The 21491-nt window shown below is 42.4% G+C and overlaps 1 protein-coding gene across 4 annotated transcripts in view; it reads left to right on the top strand.

The window, feature by feature from the left end:
* dennd1b (DENN/MADD domain containing 1B) overlaps positions 1-21491 on the top strand; it is a 112011-nt gene that overhangs the window by 28534 nt on the left and 61986 nt on the right. For all 4 annotated transcript variants that reach the window (XM_028587302.1, XM_028587301.1, XM_028587303.1 and 1 more), the window contains exons 4-5: positions 15649-15698; positions 16856-16975. In XM_028587302.1, coding sequence (XP_028443103.1) covers positions 15649-15698; positions 16856-16975 — 170 coding nt within the window. The remainder of the gene's footprint in view (positions 1-15648; positions 15699-16855; positions 16976-21491) is intronic.

Raw genomic sequence — 21491 nt, 5'->3', positions numbered from 1 at the left:
CTTACTTTTCTTTCATTCTGTTGTCAACTAGATCGTTTGTGTGGATAAGATGGCCCTTAAGATGGCTAGTTAGCGTGCTGTGTACAGAGGGATTGGCCCTTTCCCCCGTATACATAAAGGCTGTATTCACGGGCCTCATTACCAGGATTAGCGCTCCTTTTCTCCTTTGTAGGGCCGAGGGCTGGAGTCCTCTGTAGCCACAGTCTCCATCTCTTTCTGTGGCCCGAGCTGGCCAGCATATGGCAGCAGCAGCCAACAGTCTCCACAGAGGGGCTCAGAACTCCGAGCAAGGCCTCCTTTTGTTTAGGCTGTTATTGTTGCTCAGCGTAATGACATTTGTAGGCCGTAGGATCGGGGTGGAGGGGTTAGTCTACCCCAGGGGAGAGAGAGGGAGACAGAAAGAGGGAGACAGAGAGAGGGATGGAAGGAAGGAGGGGGAGAGGCAAAGACATGCAGACAGACAGGAGTGTGGATTATGGAAATATGAATTGATTTTTTTTTTTTTTCTGTTCTGTGGTAGAATAGAAAGCTCAAAGGAGAACAGACTGCAGCCTGGCTGGCACGCCGGGGTGGTGCTGGGGAAATATGAAGTGAGAGGCGCTTGCTCCCTCTTTCTCTCTCTCTCTCTCTGCTTTCTTTTCCCCTCCTGCTCCCCCTATTCCTCCCTCAGCCCCTGAGACTCTTGATGCCCTGGTCATCCACAGATGCCACTTGGATAGAGAGGGAGAGATGGAGAGAGAGACAGAGAGAGGGAGGGCAAAAGAGAGGTGGCTAAAGCATATATTTGAATCGCAAGAAGGGCTTTTTTTTTTTGCAAATGAAGCAGACAGATGGAAATCTGTCCGTTTCCTCTCAGATCTCATCCCAAAGTTGTGGAAAAAACACAGCAGACAGAACACACACACACACACACACACACACACACACACACACACACACACACACACACACACACACACACACACACACACACAAAATGGTTTTGCCAGTTAGTTCTAGCTAACCACAGTTTGGTGTATAAAGGGTCCACTCCTCTGTGGAGAACAGATGATTATATGAGAAACAACACTCAGCAAGTTCCACAAACCGACTACCCTTTGAAATCTTAAAACATGAGCAGAGCCACAGTATTTAAACACACAGCACATTTAAGTTACTCACACAGATTCACCACTCTGTGAATTGCTGTTGTTCCTTGCCCAACACTGTGGGCAAAAACACATTTTTAAGGTTGACAGACTCCAGCACTGCCATTTAATTTTTTTTATTTTCTCTTATTTTTTAATATACACATATCTGTTATGTTCATTTCCAGATTTCTCACTCTCACCTGATTTTATATTCTACCCAACTTGGAATTGCCTCCTTATAGGAAATTGTATCTCATCAGAAGTTTGATACGTTTCAGAATTTGTGCTGATTAGACATGATTTCTTTAGATATTTACCGGTCCATTTTTGTCAGATATTCATAGATGCGTGTAACGGTGAAAGTAACAAAGAAAGTATAGGCAAATATACAAGGGTGTCACCACAGTGAACAAAAACCCAACAAATTATTATAATATAAAGCATTGTTGTGAAAAAAGATATAAGACTGCAAATACCTTAGGGTGTGTGGCTGCAAGCCTGGGAAACTCCGTGTTCTTCTATCAATTCCCTTATCTGGAGAATTATGTGTTGGAAAAAATCAGATGTTTGTTTGCTTTTGTAACTCCTAGGCAGAAATCCATATTAACTGAGACACAGTTCTCCTGCTGAAGGGACTGTGGATCAACACTGGCCAACCATGGCCACATATTTTGGTATTGTCCATATATTTAGCTTTTTTTTTATAGGCAAAGTGTGACATTTAATGTCAAGGTTACTGGGTTTTAGTGCTGATGCATTGTTTCTCTTAATGTGTTGGTCATAAACCTAAAGGTTTGTGTAAAAGTGATATCTACTTCCTGAAGATCTTTATGACTGCAATTAAAAACATTTTTCCCAATGCTGACTTTAGAGAAACTCTCCCTACTGTGCATCGTTTCATAAATACTGTCACCATATTTGATGCTCCATGAAAATGGATAAAATGGGTGAGTTACTCTCAGGAAATAGACACTGATTATTCCACATTCTGCTCGTACTCTAGTTGCACACTCCATCTTCTTTTTTTTTTTTCTAGTAACACACGCTCCTCATCTTTCTATCTCTCTCCATTGTGCTTTATTGCACATTCCTTCCTTACCGATACAGTAAGCTTTCCCCCCCAGTTACTTGCATACCATACACACGCTCACATGCATACAGGGAGATATTGTGTTTGCTTTCTTGTCATATCATCGTTATGCGTCATTCTGGTTCAACCTCTTGGTGCTCCTGTTAATCTCTTTCCCTATTTTTCACTCTTATGTCCCCAGTCCTGTCTTTTTCTTTCTCCACCTTCATAACCCTGCTTTATGTCCATCTTTCTTTCTATTTTGCAGTATCCCTCTGTCCTTGTGTATCTCTTTCTCTCTGCTGGTTCGTCAATCTTCTCGTTCAACACCTTTTCTCATATTTCCCCTCTAAAGACACTGTTGAACAAAATTGCAAATTACACATAAACCACCAGCCTGGTTGCAGCTTTATATCCAGAGAGAAATAAAGGAAATATTGAATAATGAATAGATTTTACTCTCAGCTATGAACTAAAGTTGATGTTAACTCTATGACTGTTCCACACATTTTAATAGGGAACCTTTGATCTTCCTGCTGCATACTGCATGGAATTGACCGTATAACATGGTGCTTTTCATTTATACCAAGGCTACAGTAGGTGTGATTTGATCCTAAAAGTAAATCTATGCTTTGATATAGACATATATGTTTCTATGTATAATCAATTTGTGATATGTATTGCACTTAGGTACTTCTGTTGTGAAACACGTAGTCATGTACTTTCCCCTTGCCATGAGCAATTTTCGTATGACTTCCTTCATCGAGTGTGTTGCATTTGGAACATGTAGGTGGTAAAGAGAGCGATCGTTGACAGAAAAGAAGAGTCACAAATCCTATTTCAAGCATCTTGTGTGTTGATACTACATTGCATTTTGGACTAATTGGCTTGGGTGGAGTATGTATTATTTGTAGTTCTTCAATGATGGCGATTTCCCCTACGTAATTGTTACAATTTGGTGCAAAGCACAGAGCCTAGAAAAAATGTCTTGGCCTTTGGTTCAGTTGGACTGAAAAAAATACCTGTTTACAGCAGGTGTTTTTGATTGTAAAAATTGTTCCTCGTATCACAATTCACTGTAGCAGAGTGGCCAGTGTCTTGACTTGATGTCATATTGTCTGCTTTTGACAAATTAGACATGGGAATAAGGCAAATTTAGCAGTATTTTTCAAAATGTACAAATCACTCTAGCTGTAGCCATGATTGTCTCTAAATATGTTATTCAAATGTTTCTTTCTTTATTAAGTTTTAACCACTGTCAAGTTTTTTTTTTTTTTAGATGCCATGACTTCAGGCTAAACTTGGCTTTTTTTCTGTTCACGTAGTCCTGTATATCCATCTCTGCTCAAAAGCCCACTGTGTCATCTGCCAGACAGGGAGAGAGGGAGGGACAGACAAAGAGAGAGAAGAAGAAGAGAGGATGGGAGGGTCTCTCGAGGCTTCAACCTTGGCAACCCTGAGTGTTGCTCTGACACCATACTCCATCAGGACAGGCTGCCTGACATAATGTGATTGGTGGCCACAGCTCTGGACAGGCCATGGGTGGAGGAGGCGGAAAGGGGGCTCGATTGGGTGGGTGAAGTAGCACTGGTCTGAGCGATTGAGGTAAAGGAGTGGAGCTGGTGGACATGATTGGTCCCTGAGTGTTGACCCTGAGGAGAGGAGGAGATAGTGGGTGAGAGTGGTGGTGGAGGAGTCAAGGTGAGTGTGTAGAGGTTCGGTAGCAGGGGGCCAGAGATGCTAACTTGAAGACAATGATATGTGGCCCACTGGCCCTCAGTTGAGACCTTGTATAGCACGCAGAAGAGGGCATGATATTGAAAAAGAGAAGACGTAAGAAAAAAGGAGGTGGAAAATGGGAAGTAGATGATTTTTTAACAGAAGATTTTTGGCAAAAAAAAGTGTTATGGAGAAAGTTGGAAGGAGGTGAAATCATGAGATTGGAGGGTAAAGAAGATAAAGGCAAGGTAAGAGGTGTGTAATATGACAAAATGGTAAAGAAATTGAGAAAAGATGGAGGAGAGTGAAAAGCAGAGAGTGAGTTAGTTTGGCAGATGGTAGAGTTGGTAGCGTGAAGGTTTTAGGAGTGCTATGTTGTGTTCGCAGCAATCCAAAAATGTACATGTGTTTGTGTCATGTAAAGCGTAAATTTCAGGGCCTCCGGGTCTACAAACCCAACACAAAGTGTTGTCGTCACTCCAAGGATAAGGCTGTCTCTATAGTTACTGAGAAAGTGACAAGTTTAGATGTGAAACACCACCTATAAGTGAGATAGTAGGTGATCTCCTTAATGACGGTTGTGGTGTGGTTGACAGAGGAAGGCGTAGGGTGGTTGACATCAGTGAAGGAGATGGTGCTGGAGAGGAAAGTACAGCACCTCTGTCGGACCACAGCCTTTTTACAAGGGCCAACTTACCCACTCACCCTCCAAAACGATAGGAGACAGAAAAGTAGTGATAATTTGTGAAGAGAATTTTGCCAGCTCTTTGGGTGCTGCTACTGCCAGTTTTGTGTTGCTGTAACAGCAAGGTGTGAGGTGTGGGAAACTGAGAGATGAAAAAGATGGAAATTCATACCTCTTTTGTGTGTGTGTGTGTGTGTGTGTGTGTGTGTGTGTGGGGGGGGTAATAGGCCTAAATGTGTGTGTGTGTGTGTGATGTCTCAGCGTGTCACCGGGTCTCATCTTTCCCCTTCACTGCATCCTGACAGCAGTGTCAAACAAGGCCTCATATGATCTGTGTATTTCTTTGAGAATATGTGTGTATGTGTCTTGGTTGATAGTGTTTTTATTCTTCTTTCTAACCCTGTTCACCTCAGATCCCTGGGGTGTTCCAGGGTCTCTCCTAATGGACAGTCTCGCCCTACTAAGCTGGCCTTTCGCTCGGGCACTGAGCCGGCCGCCTAAGTAGGGCCCTTTGTTGCTCATGGGTCCTGATTGCGCTGACCTCTGGGCTGGCTTCCCGGGAGAAGATGGGTGGTAGAGTGCAGGAGAAGTGTTTTTCCGCCCCGCTGCTCACATCTTTTCAGCATCGCACAGTGACCGGCGAAAAAGAAAGCGGTGGTGTGTTTTGGCATTGGAGTAAAGAGCTGTTGGCTGCTTGTGTTTCCCAAGCTGCAGGTGGACAGCACTGGGTTCAGCTACAGATGTACTTTGGCTTCTCTGCCATTCCACTCCCAAAACAGATTGTTTCTAAAGCTATGTACAGTAAATGGATGGAACGTGTACTAAACGATTCCTACCTGGTCAACAATGACTATGTTGATGTTGATGGACAATAGATAAAGATGATACTACAGCTAAAAAAAAATAAGAAAAATTGATAACTAGCATCTAGTGTCATTTAAAGCCCTTATTATTTATCAAAGATTTTAAAAGTACAAATATGTAACTTCTGTTATAGTTTGTTTGAAACTGTTTTTGCACAAGACCACAGTAAGGGAACAGATATTTGAGAATAGGGAACAGGGAAATAGTCATGTGGTAAAAAATGATTACCTTGTTTTGTTTCATAATGAAATCTTGAATTCTACATCCATTTGCCAGAGCTCGTTGTTGGGGTTTAACATATGCAAACTGGACTAGTGTCATGCTTCAGTCACATGTTCTCCAAAATGCACCGTATATTACATTTTTAAACGCTGCTAAACTCCCCCAGTATTACGGCTGCAGTCACAAAGGAAGAAAGAGTGCATCTACACACTTGGAAACAGCTTGTCTCTGTCAACCAAGAAGCTCATATTTACGGTATCAGATGCCAGGCTTACCCTAACCACATACTGCTGTTGCCAACAGAGCTATCGCACATATCACACATCACACGATGTAGCTTAATTGGCGTGCATTTTTCCTTAACTACCTGATACATGGCACAACCAGCAGCCACCAGCCAGAGACAGAGATAGAAGCAATGGCAGAACAAATAGAATGTTTTGTGAAGGATGGAGAGAGGGAGGGGAAGGAGAATGAGGAAGAGGAGGCTGCAGCGATGACCTGACCTCCTCTGCTAGATTCTGTGTACATCTGTCAATGAGACGTCCACAGCCAAATGTTTAGGAGCCAGTGTTGCACTGCTGCCCTCCTGCTGAGCTTCAATGTATACATTCTTTGTGTGTGTGAGGGTGTATGTGTGTGAGTGTGTGACGCCATGTGTTAGAGGCAGGCCCACATCAGGGTTCATACAGTCGAGCTAAGCCCAGTGGGAGCTGAAAGCTTAAAGAAGGAAATCCCCCCCGGCTGCTACACACACAGACACACAGACACACACACACACACACACACACACGTGCACTCTCTCTCTATCCCTCTCCTCCTGGCACTTCATTAATGAAGCCCATGCTTGTATGTTTGGGGCATATGCAGCTCTCTTGGCCCAACACTACAAGTGTGTGTGTGTGTGTGTGTGTGTGTGTGTGTGTGTGTGTGTGTGTGTGTGTGTGTGTGTGTGTGTGTGTGTGTGTGTGTGTGTGTGTGTGTGTGTGTGTGTGTGTGTGTGTGTGTGTGTGTGTGTGTGTGTGTGTGTGTGTGTGTGTGTGTGTGTGTTTTTTGTGTCTGTGTGTGTTTTTTGTGTCTGTGTGTGTTTTTTGTGTCTGTGTGTGTTTTTTGTGTGTGTGCATGTTGGGGAGTGAGACATCTCCCCCTATCACATGGTAATATATTCAGTGGAAGATCTCGGCAGAGGCATAATACTGCCGCTCTCCCCTCTCTGAGCCCATCTGTGATATGTAGAAAGGACATCAGCAGGACAGGTTATTAGCACTGGAATAATGCACACTGTTATTGTTGATGCCGTATACTTATTTTCCAAGCAATATGCCCCTTCACCCCATAACATACATAAATACATCCATTGTGGAAAAATGCAGAAAATAAATGAGTGCAGTACAATGGACGGCATGTATCCTACCCCAGTGGAATGTTGTCATATCAGAGGTGACTCATTAACTGCTGATAGATGGGTGAATGAGTTTGGGGCTGGACAGTGGGAGGTTAAGTAGATGAATTCATACTATATGTGCGTTATAGGCTAAAGAGGGGGAAAAAAAAGAATCTGAGCAACATTTTACCTATCCTAATTAAACTTGAGCAAGGACAACTCTGAGGGTAAATGCGACGTCTGGGACGCTAATTTTCCAGTGACGTTTAGGAGTGTAAGGTGTGCTGTTGCGCTTCACAGGAGGGCCAAACTAAGGCCTTTGTTTTGTCCTTGGTTTATACATCTGTCATGTCCTTAAGGGTCCGGAAGTGCAGATTTGAAAATGACAAATATTTTCATGAAACAGGGTTTCATCTTGTTATAAAGGTGGCACATATGGATATAAGAACACCTATACCTGTCAGGTGTTGGCATGTGCTTGAAGAGGCCAGAGGATCAGTCTGCCACCTTCCAACACCTCCTGGCATTGGGCCCTGGTAACATGGGACCATTGTTAACCAAATACGCTGCAGCAGGGGGGTCACTGGGAACTGAAACTTGTGGAGGGGAGTAAAACAAAATCCAGAAAGACAAAACTCCCCCTTCCCCCATCTCCCTCGCCTATCGGCCTGAGCAGAGTGAGCAAGGATGTGAAAATGTAATGCCCCCGTGTAAATTTGAAAGTGCACCTCATCGGCTCATGAGCCCCTCCACCTCTCTCCATCACCCCCCACCATTTCCCCCTGTCAAACAGCTCTGTTGCTTTGGTCCAGCTTTGAAGGCCGTTCTTATTACTGGCACAGAGCGCAGGTCAGAATGGCAAGCCGGCAGCATACTTTTAAAGCCTAATGAAAGGAATCTCTGCAGGGTTTGAGGTCTGCAGCGGCCAGAGGAGGCTGTGCCTCTGCCCGTTGTTCTTCTGCACCTCTCCCCACTCTTCTGTAGGTTTTCTTATTCCATCTCTAAATTGGGCTTCTATTCTCTCCCTTGCCTCTGTCTGTCTGTCATTGTCTGTGTCTCTCTGTCATGTATTAAGTTTCACTCTACCTGTGTCTGCATCAGATGATGTTTGCACTCAAAATTTGTTCATCTGCTCGGAAAAAAATTAGCTTTGGCCTCATACTGTAAGGAAGACTAGGCACACTGTAGGTGTTCATGCATGTTGTTGAATACACTTCAATTAAAGCCAGGGAGTTTACCATGAAGCCTCTAAAAAACATGTTCACTTTTTTGTTTTCTCAACATATCTATAGTTGACCTTCTTATGATCCTTTATACAGGAATCGGTCATTAATTAAAGACAATGTATTTGCCACATTGATCCCCACCAGAGGATTGTCTTCATTGATGCCCCATCGACAGGGGGGCCAGAGGTCAGGGTCATCTACAGAAGTCTGATTCAAGAGAGTTTCCTGCTCAGGACACAGATATGTCCTGACATCGGAGATTACATCTCTCAATGTCCTGTCTTCGTGAACAGCACTAGTCCTGCTTGGCTCATCACATTGTCAATTTATAGCAAAAGTTATTATTGCAGGAAAATAACCTGTAGCTCTACCATTTTAGACATGCACTCTGAAAACAAAATTGCATTGTCAGAGTGTGGTTTACATTGGTATATGCATGGCTTTCTGTGGTCAAGCAGTTCTTAGCTATAATATGACTCATGCAACACTTTCTAGTAACCACCATACCTGCATTTATTTCTTGGGCTTAGAAAATAATGGTATTGTGCAGGAAGATGTAGTGGGCTGTTAAACGTTATTGGAAGATACTTCTACAGCGTTAGATTAATATGCTGGGAGATATGAAAATCAACAAACAATTGAGAAATAGGATTTAGCCCCTTGTTTTGTTTGCCTTAGAGGAACAGAAATTCATCATGTTACAACCAGTACTAGCGTTTCTTTAGGATTTACAATGTTAATGTCTGTTTTAAAACAAATCCAAAGCTCTATTTTAGCATTACTCTCACTCTCTTGCTTTTTTTTCTTCAGTCTTTCGCTCTGTCTTAATGTTTTTGCGTCTGTTTCTCGCTGTCTCTTTCTGTCTTTCTCAGTATAGTATCAAATCCAGTAACCTTTCAGTATCTGTTGCAGTTTGGAGATCACTTACGAAACAGGAAGCAGTTCAGGAAGTTGATTGGGTAGCTGAAGATAATAGTCATCAGTTCATCATTATTTGGTGCCAAAAATGTACATGTGTCATTTTGTTTGGGAGTTTGGAGCCTAGTTTTAATCCACCAGTCTACCCAATCAAGATTTCATACCATCATACATTTTTGTTTTGCATTATTTATTTTCCCCCTCTCTAGCTCTCCAACACCAAGGCTCAGCTGTCCTTGTGCCTTTACACATTGCAAATGAATGCATATCCATGCAAATTCATAAAAAGAAAGGCTGAGAATTTGAATATTTTGCTTAAAGCTGCACCCAGGTCGACCCTGCCATTCGGCATTTGAAAGCAGTGTGTGTCTGTTTGAATACTGAGGATGTCTCTTTGTCATGTTCGCCAGAGGGGCTGGGTGAGCGAACCAGCACCGGCAGGATGGGCAGAGATCGGCTGGGTAGCTGCACACAGACAGACTAATTGGGAAAAGGGGGGCGAGTAGGGGGGCGAGGGGTGTTGGTAAGGGTGAGGAAAAGGTGGGGTATGCAGCAAGGGGGAATCTAAGATGACGACAGGGGGTTTAGGAGGGAGGTGAAAGAGGACGGAGAGTGGGGGATGGAGGGAACGAGAGAGAAGGGAAGGAAGAGAGGAGGTGATGAAGAGGGCACGAGAGCGTGCGGGAGGAAGAGGTGAAGGAAGGGTGAGTGGAGACACTTTGGTTTCCAGCGCTGATGTGTTAGTAGTCCTGCTGACTATGTCATTATACTGTTGGAAGTGCTGGCTGGATAACCAGGGTCCCTGCCTGCTGCAAACCACTGTAGCCTTAAAACTCCATTATGGTTGACAGATATGGAAAAGATAGCTTTGCACATGCCGGTTTTCTTGCAATTATTAAACCTATTCACACAGGAACTGGTCTCTCTCAACTTTTACCTTTTTTTAAAACCTACTTTTGATTCCAACAGAGAAGGCATCAGCTGGGGAATACCTTCATATACCGGTACATGAATAGTTTAAGAAAGAAATATCCTGTGAGGTGTGATATTATTAATGTGAACTATTTATGTGTTCAACTGCCCAGCGCACAGCACAATTGCAATATGGATGGCCATAATTAAGAGGTAATGAATTTCGAATAGAGTTGTGAGCAGGAAGCAGCTAATTTATTTCAGAGATTGTATGTTTGTGTAACAAGGTGTGTGACTTTTGGCATTCTTAAAACTAGAGTATATTTTTTATAGAGTTCTTCCAAGCCAATCTTGTGGTCTTCCTCAGTGGATGGAGTGAGAAAATGTTGCTAAATGGGTAATAAATTTGACTACAGTATGTGATGTCGTCCTCGTGAACTTTTGCAGAATATTTATTTGGCCTGTTCGCAGTAATAAACATACAGCTTCCTTACAGTAGTTACAGTTTTAGGTATTGTGACCCCCCCCCCCCCCCCAAAAAAAAGGTCACCATTGAATCACTGAGCGAATATAAAATGCTCTGGCGTTCAACTTATAATATTGTATGCAGTGACATTAACGATGTCACTGTTTTTTTTGAATGTGTTTTACTACCTTCCCAGCTTTAATTGATTTCTGTTTATTTCCATATGGTATAAAAAACTCATCTTGCAAAAACGCAAAAACGTAATCGATCACAGTGAACATCTTGCCTGCATTATTTTTGAGTTACGTTATTTTTATGGGGTAATGCAGTGCAGGCTTTTCAAATCAGTCTTGCAGTTGCATTTTCCAGGAAATAATAAATTAACTTTGACAAAAAAATAAAAGCAGGCGCAATGTTCACTGTGATGGATTGTACAGTTACATTCAAATCTAAAACAGTACAGCATGCTTTGAAAACAGCTGACAGTAATGTAAAGTATATGTGAATTGTAGTAATGGGCTAACACACCTTTTTAAAGTCTGCTTCTAATATGGGTACACCAGTGGTACATTTACAAATTTGCCTGCCTCCAGCCTCGATTCCTCCTAAAACTACACCCTGTGTAGAGGGCTCTGGGGGCCAGGCTGCACTGAACTAGGTTGAGTTACACTGGGTAGCCAGCTAGATTGATCTGGCTGCAGTAGCCAGGGGAATATAAAGCAGGGCAGGGGCTTAAAGTCTGAGTCCCCCCAGGGAGGAATCCTTGCTGCATGGAGAGAGGGGCGTGAACTGGGCTGCTCCTCTCTCCCTCCTTCCCTTTTTTTCCTCCATCCTTCTGCTGTTGTGTCCGTCCATCAAATACCTTCTCCACCTCTCCTTCCTTAAGACATTCACTCTTGTCAGTCTCTCTGTCTGCCTCTCTACTTCTCTTTTTCCTTTTTTTTTTTTTTTTTTTTTTTGCCTCATAGTTGATCATTTTCAGCATTTTATTTGCCCTACTGCATTCTCATTCTTTTCCTCTTTAGATCCACATTTTTCTACAGAACTCTCCACTCTCCAATGTCTCTCCTCTATATTTGCAAGCATATGGGAAAATGAATATTGCTCATGAGGTTCACACCCAAAATGAAACACCATGGCTGATGCTGAGTTTAGCTTTTAATCTGTTAATAATGAACCTGTTAACATCATTCTGTCCACTTGCTGTGATCTTAAAAGCTGGTTTCCCCCCTTTTTTTTTTAGTGTTGGTGAGTGGCCAAGGGGGGGGTGCGTGCATAGACCCCATAGAGTATGATCTGTGACGTGTCAAATCCCCCCCCAGTACCCCCTGTATGCCTTAACCATATATAGCTTAACCCATCACAATTACGTCTTAAACAATAAGGGTAGGGCAGGGATAAAAGTGAAGTTTAGGCCTATTTTTAGTAGCAAAGCACTGTGCTGCAAAGTTTGTTGCTCTTCCTCGCCGTACCGTGCTATCCTGCGGGGGCACGGCGCAAAGCTGCATAGTGCTGCTGAGGGCTGTTGTAGTGTTGTGGTGCAGTGATAGCTGGAGCGTCTGCTGGGGGAACCCGGAGTATTCTGTCTCACTGAGCGATACCCCTGTCTCCACTCACGATAAACACACACACACACACACACACACACACACACACACACACACACACACACACACACACACACACACACCACTGTCTGCCAAGCCCAGCCTAGCAGCAGATTCCTTCTCCCCCCCCCCCACCGCTCACAACGCTGCAAATATATTAGCTGCCTCTTTTTCTTTTGTCTTGGGAAAATGGCAAGTAGGGTGTGTGTGTGTGTGTGTGTGTGTGTGTGTGTGTGTGTGTGTGTGTGTGTGTGTGTGTGTGTGTGTGTGTGTGTGTGTGTGTGTGTGTGTTGGGCTTACTATACTAAGAAACTGTGGAGGAACACCCCCCCCTTTGTGCCATTCCTGTTTAGATATCCCTACGGTATAGGGCCCAGTCATGGAGGGAAGGAAGTGGAAAAGAGAGCTACAGATGCGAAGGAGAGTTATCAGTAATACAGGTAGGATGTAGGAAACAGAAAACAGACTGACAGGTGAGGGGAAAAAAAGATTATGAGTTGCATATCACATAGAAGCAGTCTATTTGGTTAAAAACTGAAAGGGATGTTGGAACAGGATCACTGTTGAGCTCAGTATAAAGGTGTGATTCATCCAAAACACATTTTCTCACTTTCCAGTGGTATGTAGCCAATGTAGATAGTTTTGGTATTATTCTCCCAGGTTTTGAGATATATGTTTTTTTTTTTTTTTTGTTTTAAGATGTTCACATCTCTTCTGCTTTCTACCAAAGAAATACACTGAATGAAAATGTTTGACAGTGAAGTCTGTAGATCATCCAGAGTAATGGAGACACTGATTGCAAAAAAGACATGCTGCGGAAAAGAAATGTAGTTTTTTTTTTTTTTTTTTTTTTTTTTTTTTTTTTTTTTTCAACTCTGTGACCGCTACAGATTTAATTCTGTTCAACTGCATTATATTGGGTTGGAATCTAAGCCAGAAATCTAAGAGAGGGGTGTCTCATACGACAACCAAAACTACTAAGTGAGAAAATGTTTTTTGTAACTTGGGTGAAGTGACCCTGTAAGTCACACTGTTGGTGCATTTCACAGTTGATTTTCGTGTAGACTGAGAAAGTCCTGTAGACAGCCAAAGCATTTGCTGGTAGTGGTGCTTTATCTTACACTACAACAGTTTATGATTTTGGGTCCTTTACTCTTAGCAGTTTCCTTTCAAAGTTTGATTTTCTATTTAAAAAAATTCTGCAAAGAGTGGTTATCATATTCATATAAATATATTAGAGCTGAGATGCAACCCTAAAATAAATTGGTGAATAAAGACGAAGGTAGATTTTCAATGATTTCAGAAACCGAAAGCTATCTAGGTTCAAAATGTCTATAGACTGTAATATATACACACACCTATATAGCATGTCTGCTGTCACATTATACACACATACAAACGCATCACTTCCCACTGGTCCTGTATGAGATCAGAGTCTCTACACTCTGTCACTCAAACTGATGTGGGCGGGGCTGTGACAACTCAACAAATCTGGCAAGTCAAATGTTTTTATTTGCAGGGAATATGTGTGTGTGTGTGTGTGTGTGTGTGTGTGTGTCTGTCTGTCTGTCTGTTTGGGTTTGTGTGCCATATGCAGTGCGCCAAGGAGGGCTCTCTGGAACATATTGGTGTGCGTACATAGTGGTTAATAATAGTAGCAAACGCATACAGCGATGGCAGCTCTGATGTGTGTGACAGTTTTACAGCCGCACACGCCAAGACACAGTCACACACGTGTGTACACACACACACACACACACACACACACACACACACACACACACACACACAGCAGAGACAGAGACCTCCTCTGCCACCGAGCCCTCCGTCTTTGTTAAGTTCTCAATTTTATCACATATCCTGATAAGTAAAAACAACCACTTCCCACCCAGCCTGCCTTGCCTCCCCGCCCCTCCCGTATATTCCATATGTGGGCACACACAAAAACATATAGCCGAGTCAAACTCAGCCACCCACACACACACACACACACACACACACACACACACACACACACAAAGCACATACAAATGTACATGCTAAACCACCCTCTCACACTGAATGCAAAAAGTCCTTGAAGCAGGCAGGCACTCACATAAATCATGAACTGAAATTCGCAAATACACATGACACACACACTCATACCCCCCCTTCCTTCTGTCATAGCTCATTGTTGCTTGCTTGTCTGTGGCGATGGTCGTGTTGTGCTAGGGTAGCAGCTTTAAGTTTTGATAAGGAGGGGCGGGGGGAATCAGTGACTGCTCCCCACGGCGAGGTCTTAGCAAAGTAGGCAGCAGAAGACAACCAACCTGTCGTCCAGATTGGCCTCTGGGGGAGGCAGACAGAGAGATAGTGGAGCAGCTGCATCACTCTCAGCTCGGACATCTCCAATCAGAAAGAAGAGACAGACCTTGGTAGAGAGAGAGAGAGAGAGAGAGAGAGAGAGAGAGAGAGAGAGAGAGAGAGAGAGAGAGAGAGAGAGAGAGAGAGAGAGAGAGAGAGAGAGAGAGAGAGAGAGAGAGAGAGAGAGAGAGAGAGAGAGAGCCCAAGGATTAGTCTGTGGGGTTGGCAGAGCCTGGCCAGAACTAAGAGGGAGAGGTAGCAGAAAGACAGCCGGCAAAAAGGACCTGGTGCATGGCGTCTTCTCTGGGCCAGGTTAGCAGCAGAGAGACGGGCAGACAGAGCGACAGACAGAAGGGGGACCCGGTTCCTCTGTGGCTGTGTGGCTGGTCTGGAGTGGCTCACCCATATGGTGCTCCGCTCTGTTCCTGCTCCCTGTCTAAATCCATATGCTGCTGGTGAAAAGGTGCCCCCCCTCCACTCCACTCCTACCTTGCTTCAAGAGCATGCAGACTCTCACCCTCCCCACACTCCCCCAACTCACAAGGGAGGTGTTGGGAGGTAAAGCCCTGAAGGCTTGTACCCCCCCTCCTACCTCTTAACCCCTCAGAGCTGCTTAGCCCATTGTCACTACAATCTGCCACCATTGCCTTGGTGTTGTGTGTCCCCTCTCTCTCCTCTCTCTTTTTTCTCTCTCTCTCTCTCTTTATCTTTTCATCTCCCTTTGGCACCCGATAATCGATGAACTTATTAACTGCTAATTATTCAAGCTGTGGACTGAGGATTCCTCCCCATCCTCTGCAAAAAAAAAAAAAAAAAAGGGAACCTTTCCACTCTGTTCTGCCAAATGAAGTGGTTTAGGTGGCCCATTCATTTGGATTAAGTGCATTTAGGCTGCAGTGTTTGGGATGTGAAGACTTTGTCAGATTGCTATCAGCAGCATTTAACATTAATCCTCATTTTGTTCAGCCAGTTGATAGCATCCACTTAGTGGAAGCCCAAGAGATTTTATATTGAAATGTGCAGTTATTGTTTGTTTTCCCTGTGATGTGTGTTTCTCTAAAAAGGTGTGTGTGTGTGTGCGTTTCTCTGTTCTGGTTTCTCAGGAGGTCCTTCAGACGATACCAAAGTTCTGCTTTCCCTTTGACGTGGCAAGGTACGATTCCTCTTCCTTTCTGCTTCTCACACACACACACACACACACACACACACACACACACACACACACACACTCGTGTACCTAGCTTTTCTCTCACCTACATAGACACATGCATTTAAAAAAAGGAAATGAGATGATGTGTGTTTTGTGCATCACACAGTTGTGTTAAGGTAAAATTACCATCATTTCTAGGTACAGCCATATAATTTACTAACCTTCAAACTGTAATGATGAGTGCATTGGTTGGTGTGATTGCAAGTAGCATCTCTGATTTTGAACCCCAACTAATCGGACATTTCGCTGCATACAATCTGCAAAACCGACTGTGCCTGCAAACAACACAGCTGTTGGCAAAATATCTCCCAAAGAATGTAAATGGTGTGACGTTGAGGACACACGATAACGATGATGATAATGATAACAACAAGTTCCATTAAGGATGATGCCGATGAGGTCATCAGTGACCTGCCCCCTTGATGTGTTGTGCACAGTAACATGTTTAGAAGTGCATGTGTGTAAAAGAGTCCAGAGTCTAGGGAATTGTGTTTTCTTCTATATAATATAGGTCCGATCAGACCAGCAGCACTCTGAAAAGAACCGGCCTTTTTATTTTGAGGATGGAAAATGACATGTTAAAATTCCCATTGTAAAGAGGGAGGGGGAGAGGGAGAGGGAGAGAGAGAGCAAGGGGGGTGGAGGGGAGAGAGAGAGAGAAAGTACAGTCTTTTTACTGAAGCTGAGCTGCTGCCATCTAGTGGAGTAGAGATGTACAGAGCTGCTCTGAAATTTACCTTGAGGTTGAAAAGCTTTTTACAGTTTTTCAAGCAGCCATACTAGAAATATGCGACTTCAGATTTGGACCTTGACTGCAGCTCATAGTGAAATTTTGTCTGAGAATGAGTTTGTTTCTGATCCAGGCAGACTAAATTGTGTTTTGCTGTTTTGTATTTTAAATGTTTATGATTTTATATCTACTGCACCCTATTGTATTCAGTTGATTGTTAAGGCGTTATGAAGTTTGGGCCATTTGTGACTGTGTGTGTGTGTGTGTGTGTGTGTGTGTGTGTGTGTGTGTGTGTGTGTGTGTGTGTGTGTGTGTGTGTGTGTGTGTGTGTGTGTGTGTGTGTGTGTGTGTCCCTCGTGTCCGGCCCCAGGGTTTCCCAGAATCAGGTGGGGCAGAATTTCACCTTTGTGCTGACGGACATCGACGGCAAACAGAGGTTTGGTTTCTGTCGACTCACTCAAGGCTGCCGTGTCTGCATATGTCTGCTCAGGTAACACACGTACACAAAGACACTCATACACACATTCACATGCTCCCTAAATCTTTTTGGTGTGCTTTTAATACACCAAGGAGCATATATTTCTTTTGTGTGCTTTATACAAAATCATGTTGTCCTAATGAAATGAGTATTACTGACATCTTTAACACTGTATCATATACTTTTTAATTTTTTCCATAAATTAAACAAAAGAGAGACAACTGGGCGTGCTAAAAGTTAAGCTGCACTTCACAAATCCAAACATATAAGTCAGCCTTTCACATTTTACTTTCTGAGTCCGAAACAAGAAAATGTTTGGAAAAAGACTTATTCAAACACTAGTGTCTTCATTTACTTGTTCAGATAACCAAGACTTGGACTGTTTTGCCCTTTTTCAAATTATCTATGTATCAGTCTCAGAACTATTTTTTATATCTGCATTTATTTCTCAAGTGTGATGAAAAAAAATTAATTTACCAGATCGTAGAAGTGATTTTTTTCGACAAGATTTTCATTCATTCTCACACTGAGCTGCACTATGCCAGAATAACAAATTTATATTTTCATCTGCCCACACAAATATGTTAGTGATGTGCCTATAATTACCAAAAGTTTAGCAGTTTTTGATATTTCATAGGTAGATTTATCTAATCACAACGTACTTAAATGAGGATACTAAATGCAGGAAAATTTCATTTACTTTGCATAATTACTCTCCAACAAAGGCTATTATCATTTAATTCCCATGTAATTGCATGTTGACACAATGTTTTTTTTTTTTTTTTTTTTAACGGATGTAATTACCTAACCATTACAAAGAAGGAGCCCTCCAGTGTTAATCTCAGTGGACAGGCATATGCACTTAAAATAAACAACAACATTTAGACAAATAAATCAATTGTATGAATGTATTAAGCAGTTTAACAAACAACAAACTGGAAATGAAGCACAAAGCCTTTTCTTTTTCTCTGTTAGTGTAAAGCAGTGCGTGCGTGCGTGCCTGCGCGTGTGTGTGTGTGTGTGTGTGTGTGTGTGTGTGTGTGTGTGTGTGTGTGGTGGTGGTGGGGGGGTCTGTGATGGACAGTCGTGGGTTTGTCGCTGCCCTGATGAGCTCCTGTGAAGAACAGTGTCCCTCCTCCCCACACCACCCAGCCTTCCCGGCCAGCTTCCATGGTCTTTGTTTTTCTCTCTCTCTCTCTCTCTCTCTCTCTCTCTCTCTCTCTCTCTCTCTCTCTCTCTCTCTCCCTCCCTCCCTCCCTCCCTCCCTCTCTCTCTCTGTCTCTCTTTCTTTCTCTCTTTTCTCCTCGTTATTCGGCTACTGCCACAGTGCGACAGCAAAGACGCTTGGCCCATAATTATGCATGAAGCTTCACTGCCAATTAGCAGAGGTTCCCCTGTCCCTCTCGCTGAGTTAGACATGCTAATTCATTTGACATATGATGTATAAAATTCATTATGCATTTTGAGTAGTTTGCATGGCTTCCTTCATTTTTAATAAAACAACGTATAGAAAGTTTTTTTTGGTCGTAGTTAATTTAAAATTGTTTGTGTGCTCCTCAGATACATTTTTCTTTCTCTTGTTTGTCCTGGTCATTTTCAATTTTTTTAGGTAGATAAGTGAAAATATAAAAAAAGCATTTTACATTTCTCATTGAAGAAATGTGACAAATGTGTTAATTATATTCCTGCGTTCAAAATCCTTGGTCAAGCGTTTTTGTCTTTGTTTGTTATTCTTTAAACTGTCTTTCATTCTGCCATATTAGTAGACGGTATTAAGGAAATGTCAGAAGAATACCTGTGTTAAAATAATAACCAACAAAAAAATACAGATTATTTTTTTTTCTTAAAAGAAAGATCAGTTAAAATGTGTCTGGTAAAAATGTCTTTTTAATTTTATAATTTCCCACGGATATAGAATAAAAGTAATTAAAACAGTTTGCGTCTCTGTGATTGTTGAAGTGCTGGGACCATAAAATTGTCACCTCTGCTTACAGGAGGAAGTGCCTTAATGAGTAGGACAGTTTTATGTGGACAACCCTTTCTAGTCTCGCTGCTTAAGCCGTGGCCGAAAGGGCCGTGCTCCCTTCAGGCATATTCTTGACACACACAAAAAACAACACAAAAGAGAAATTATAACTTGTTTAATTGCATTCTGTTATCCCCTGTCTTCTCTCATTCTTTGTCTCTCACATTGGACACTTTCTGTTAAACGTGAGTAATTCGGAGAAGACAAATGTGGATTTCCTTAGTTTCATTTAATGGCTGAGGCTTTAGGATACATTTTAGGGACTGCGTTGCTCCAGTTTGAGGTCACTTAGCGGATTGCCGGAGGACACTTCCTTCCCTGTACTTAACCCTTGACCCGAGAAAGTAAAGGTGTAATGAAATCTTCCACTGACCCGTCTACAAAGTGTAAGATGACTTACGATTACAAATGCCCGTGCACTGAAGGAGATTTAAGACTCCTCTAAGGAATAGGAATAAGTGTCGTACTTGGCACCCAACAGGTACTTTACGGCTGCAAAAAGGGCTCCAATACTAAGGGTTAATCAAACTCTTTAACTACTGATGTGTATAGATAACATGTAGGAGTATGAGTGTCCACAATATTTGGAGATTTTGTGAATGGTTTGTTTTATTTCACTCTAGATTTCCTTTTGTGGTTATATACAATGCTCGTGAAAACTAATTTTGAAAGGTTTAATTCAGCTGCATTTGTTTTTGTCTTTCTCCTATCCATTATAGTATACTTGTAAGTTCCAAAGGCACCCCCATGTCCCTGTCTTCTGTCAGATATTTCCGTGCTGTTAGGTAGTCTGTGCTGGGATGAAGAGCACGACGGGCTGTGAGTGGACCGCAGATTAACTGGTTCATTCTTTGAGTACATGGCACTTTGAGAAGACATGTGTTTAAAATGGCAGGAGAGATTGCGGGGCCCCCACACACTGAGCACGGCTATGATGGATGCCTCTCTCTCTATCGGAGGATTTGCGAAGCACAAACAGATCTGAGCAATGAACTGTGACGAGTAGGAGTATCTCTCTAAGCTTTTCAAACTTTAACTTTGCATCAACAGAGAGCAGAGCAAGGGGGGTGGGGAGGATAAGTAGAACAAAACAATACATTTTATAACTTTAACATATTCATTCTATTGCATTTGTAGGAAGATGTTAGAAGAATATTGATACTTTATGGTTGGCTGCCTTAACCAGCATCATGTGTTTTCCTCTAAAACAAAGGATTTACAGCACCTTGGTGTAGGTGTGTAATGACTGTGAGATCTGTGAGGCCTGACGGCTGCTCTGACAGCGAGAGTCCTATTTAAATCCCCTTCAACTGTGAAAAATGAAGGATTAATGTCCAGAAGCCTGGCTTTTTAAACACACGCACAGGAGGCAGATAATACAAAGGCTTTTTTCTCCCCCTTAGTCATAATATCAGACTGGACGTTTTGTGTAATTGCTAAATGTAAATGGATCCCAAATGCAGATATTTGTGTTGTATGTTGTTTGACGTGGCAGAAATAGGTCTTCAGGTTCATATCCGGTCAGCATGTGCATTAACATATGCATTTTTGATTTAGGCTCTCCTGCGAATGTGACCTGATTGTGGTAAATCTTCACACAGACGTCAAAATACAGGCATGTTAAGAGGCTTGTTTCAGGCTAATGGTCACTCAGCCTCTCTGATTGGTGCGCTTGGCTGCACTTCTCCGGGAACCTGGCCTGTCATTGGCCCCTTGCGGATTTAGCGATATGAAAATTTGCATTAGGTTGACTTTATTGTTTTCTTGTTGTCTGTTAATTCCAGTCTACAGAGCAGCCAGTGACCCATGCCCTGGAAGCTCCTCAGTCTTCAGCCAACTGCTTGAGCAGGACTTCACTGGCTTATAAACTCACACATAATCAAAGCTTCACTGTTACGAATGTATAATTTATTATAACTAAGAAACTGTAGATTTAAGCTCTTGGTCAGATTTTTATTTCAATTTCAATTAAATTGTAGTCTTAATGACATGTATTTTATATTGTTTTCACTGATTGACATTAAGAACTATTGGCCGACTTTGGTGAGCAAATGAGAATCCACTTTTGATTGATTGGCTTATTTGACCACTAATTTTATTTTCAACCCCTGCATCCAGGCAAGTTAATGAAGCATTAATGGGAGTTTCTGTTTATTGCTAAGAAATAATGCTAATGCTAAGAAGTCCTTATCTAGAATCATTACTCATGCAGTGTTGAACTGCATGCTAAAACCCCAAACTAAATAAAAATCCAATACATTGATAGGACACCATGTTTTTATCATTTGATTGCATAACATTAAATGAGCTAAGCCCCTCACAGCTTTTATGCCAAAAGAAAATGTTGGCCATCTTCCACCTAGAAAGCAATTCGACTTGGCCAAGAATATGTCAACTTTGTAAAGAAAGCCATGCTGCAGATGCTTTTAGCTTATGGTGGGTGTACTCAGTGATTAGCTTTAACACAAACACTGCAGTATAAATTATTTTGAGCTTGTTAAT

This window comes from Perca flavescens, chromosome 9, assembly GCF_004354835.1.
Source record: "Perca flavescens isolate YP-PL-M2 chromosome 9, PFLA_1.0, whole genome shotgun sequence".
Classification (NCBI taxonomy): Eukaryota; Metazoa; Chordata; class Actinopteri; order Perciformes; family Percidae; genus Perca; species Perca flavescens.
This window is presented reverse-complemented; position numbering and strand designations above follow the sequence as displayed.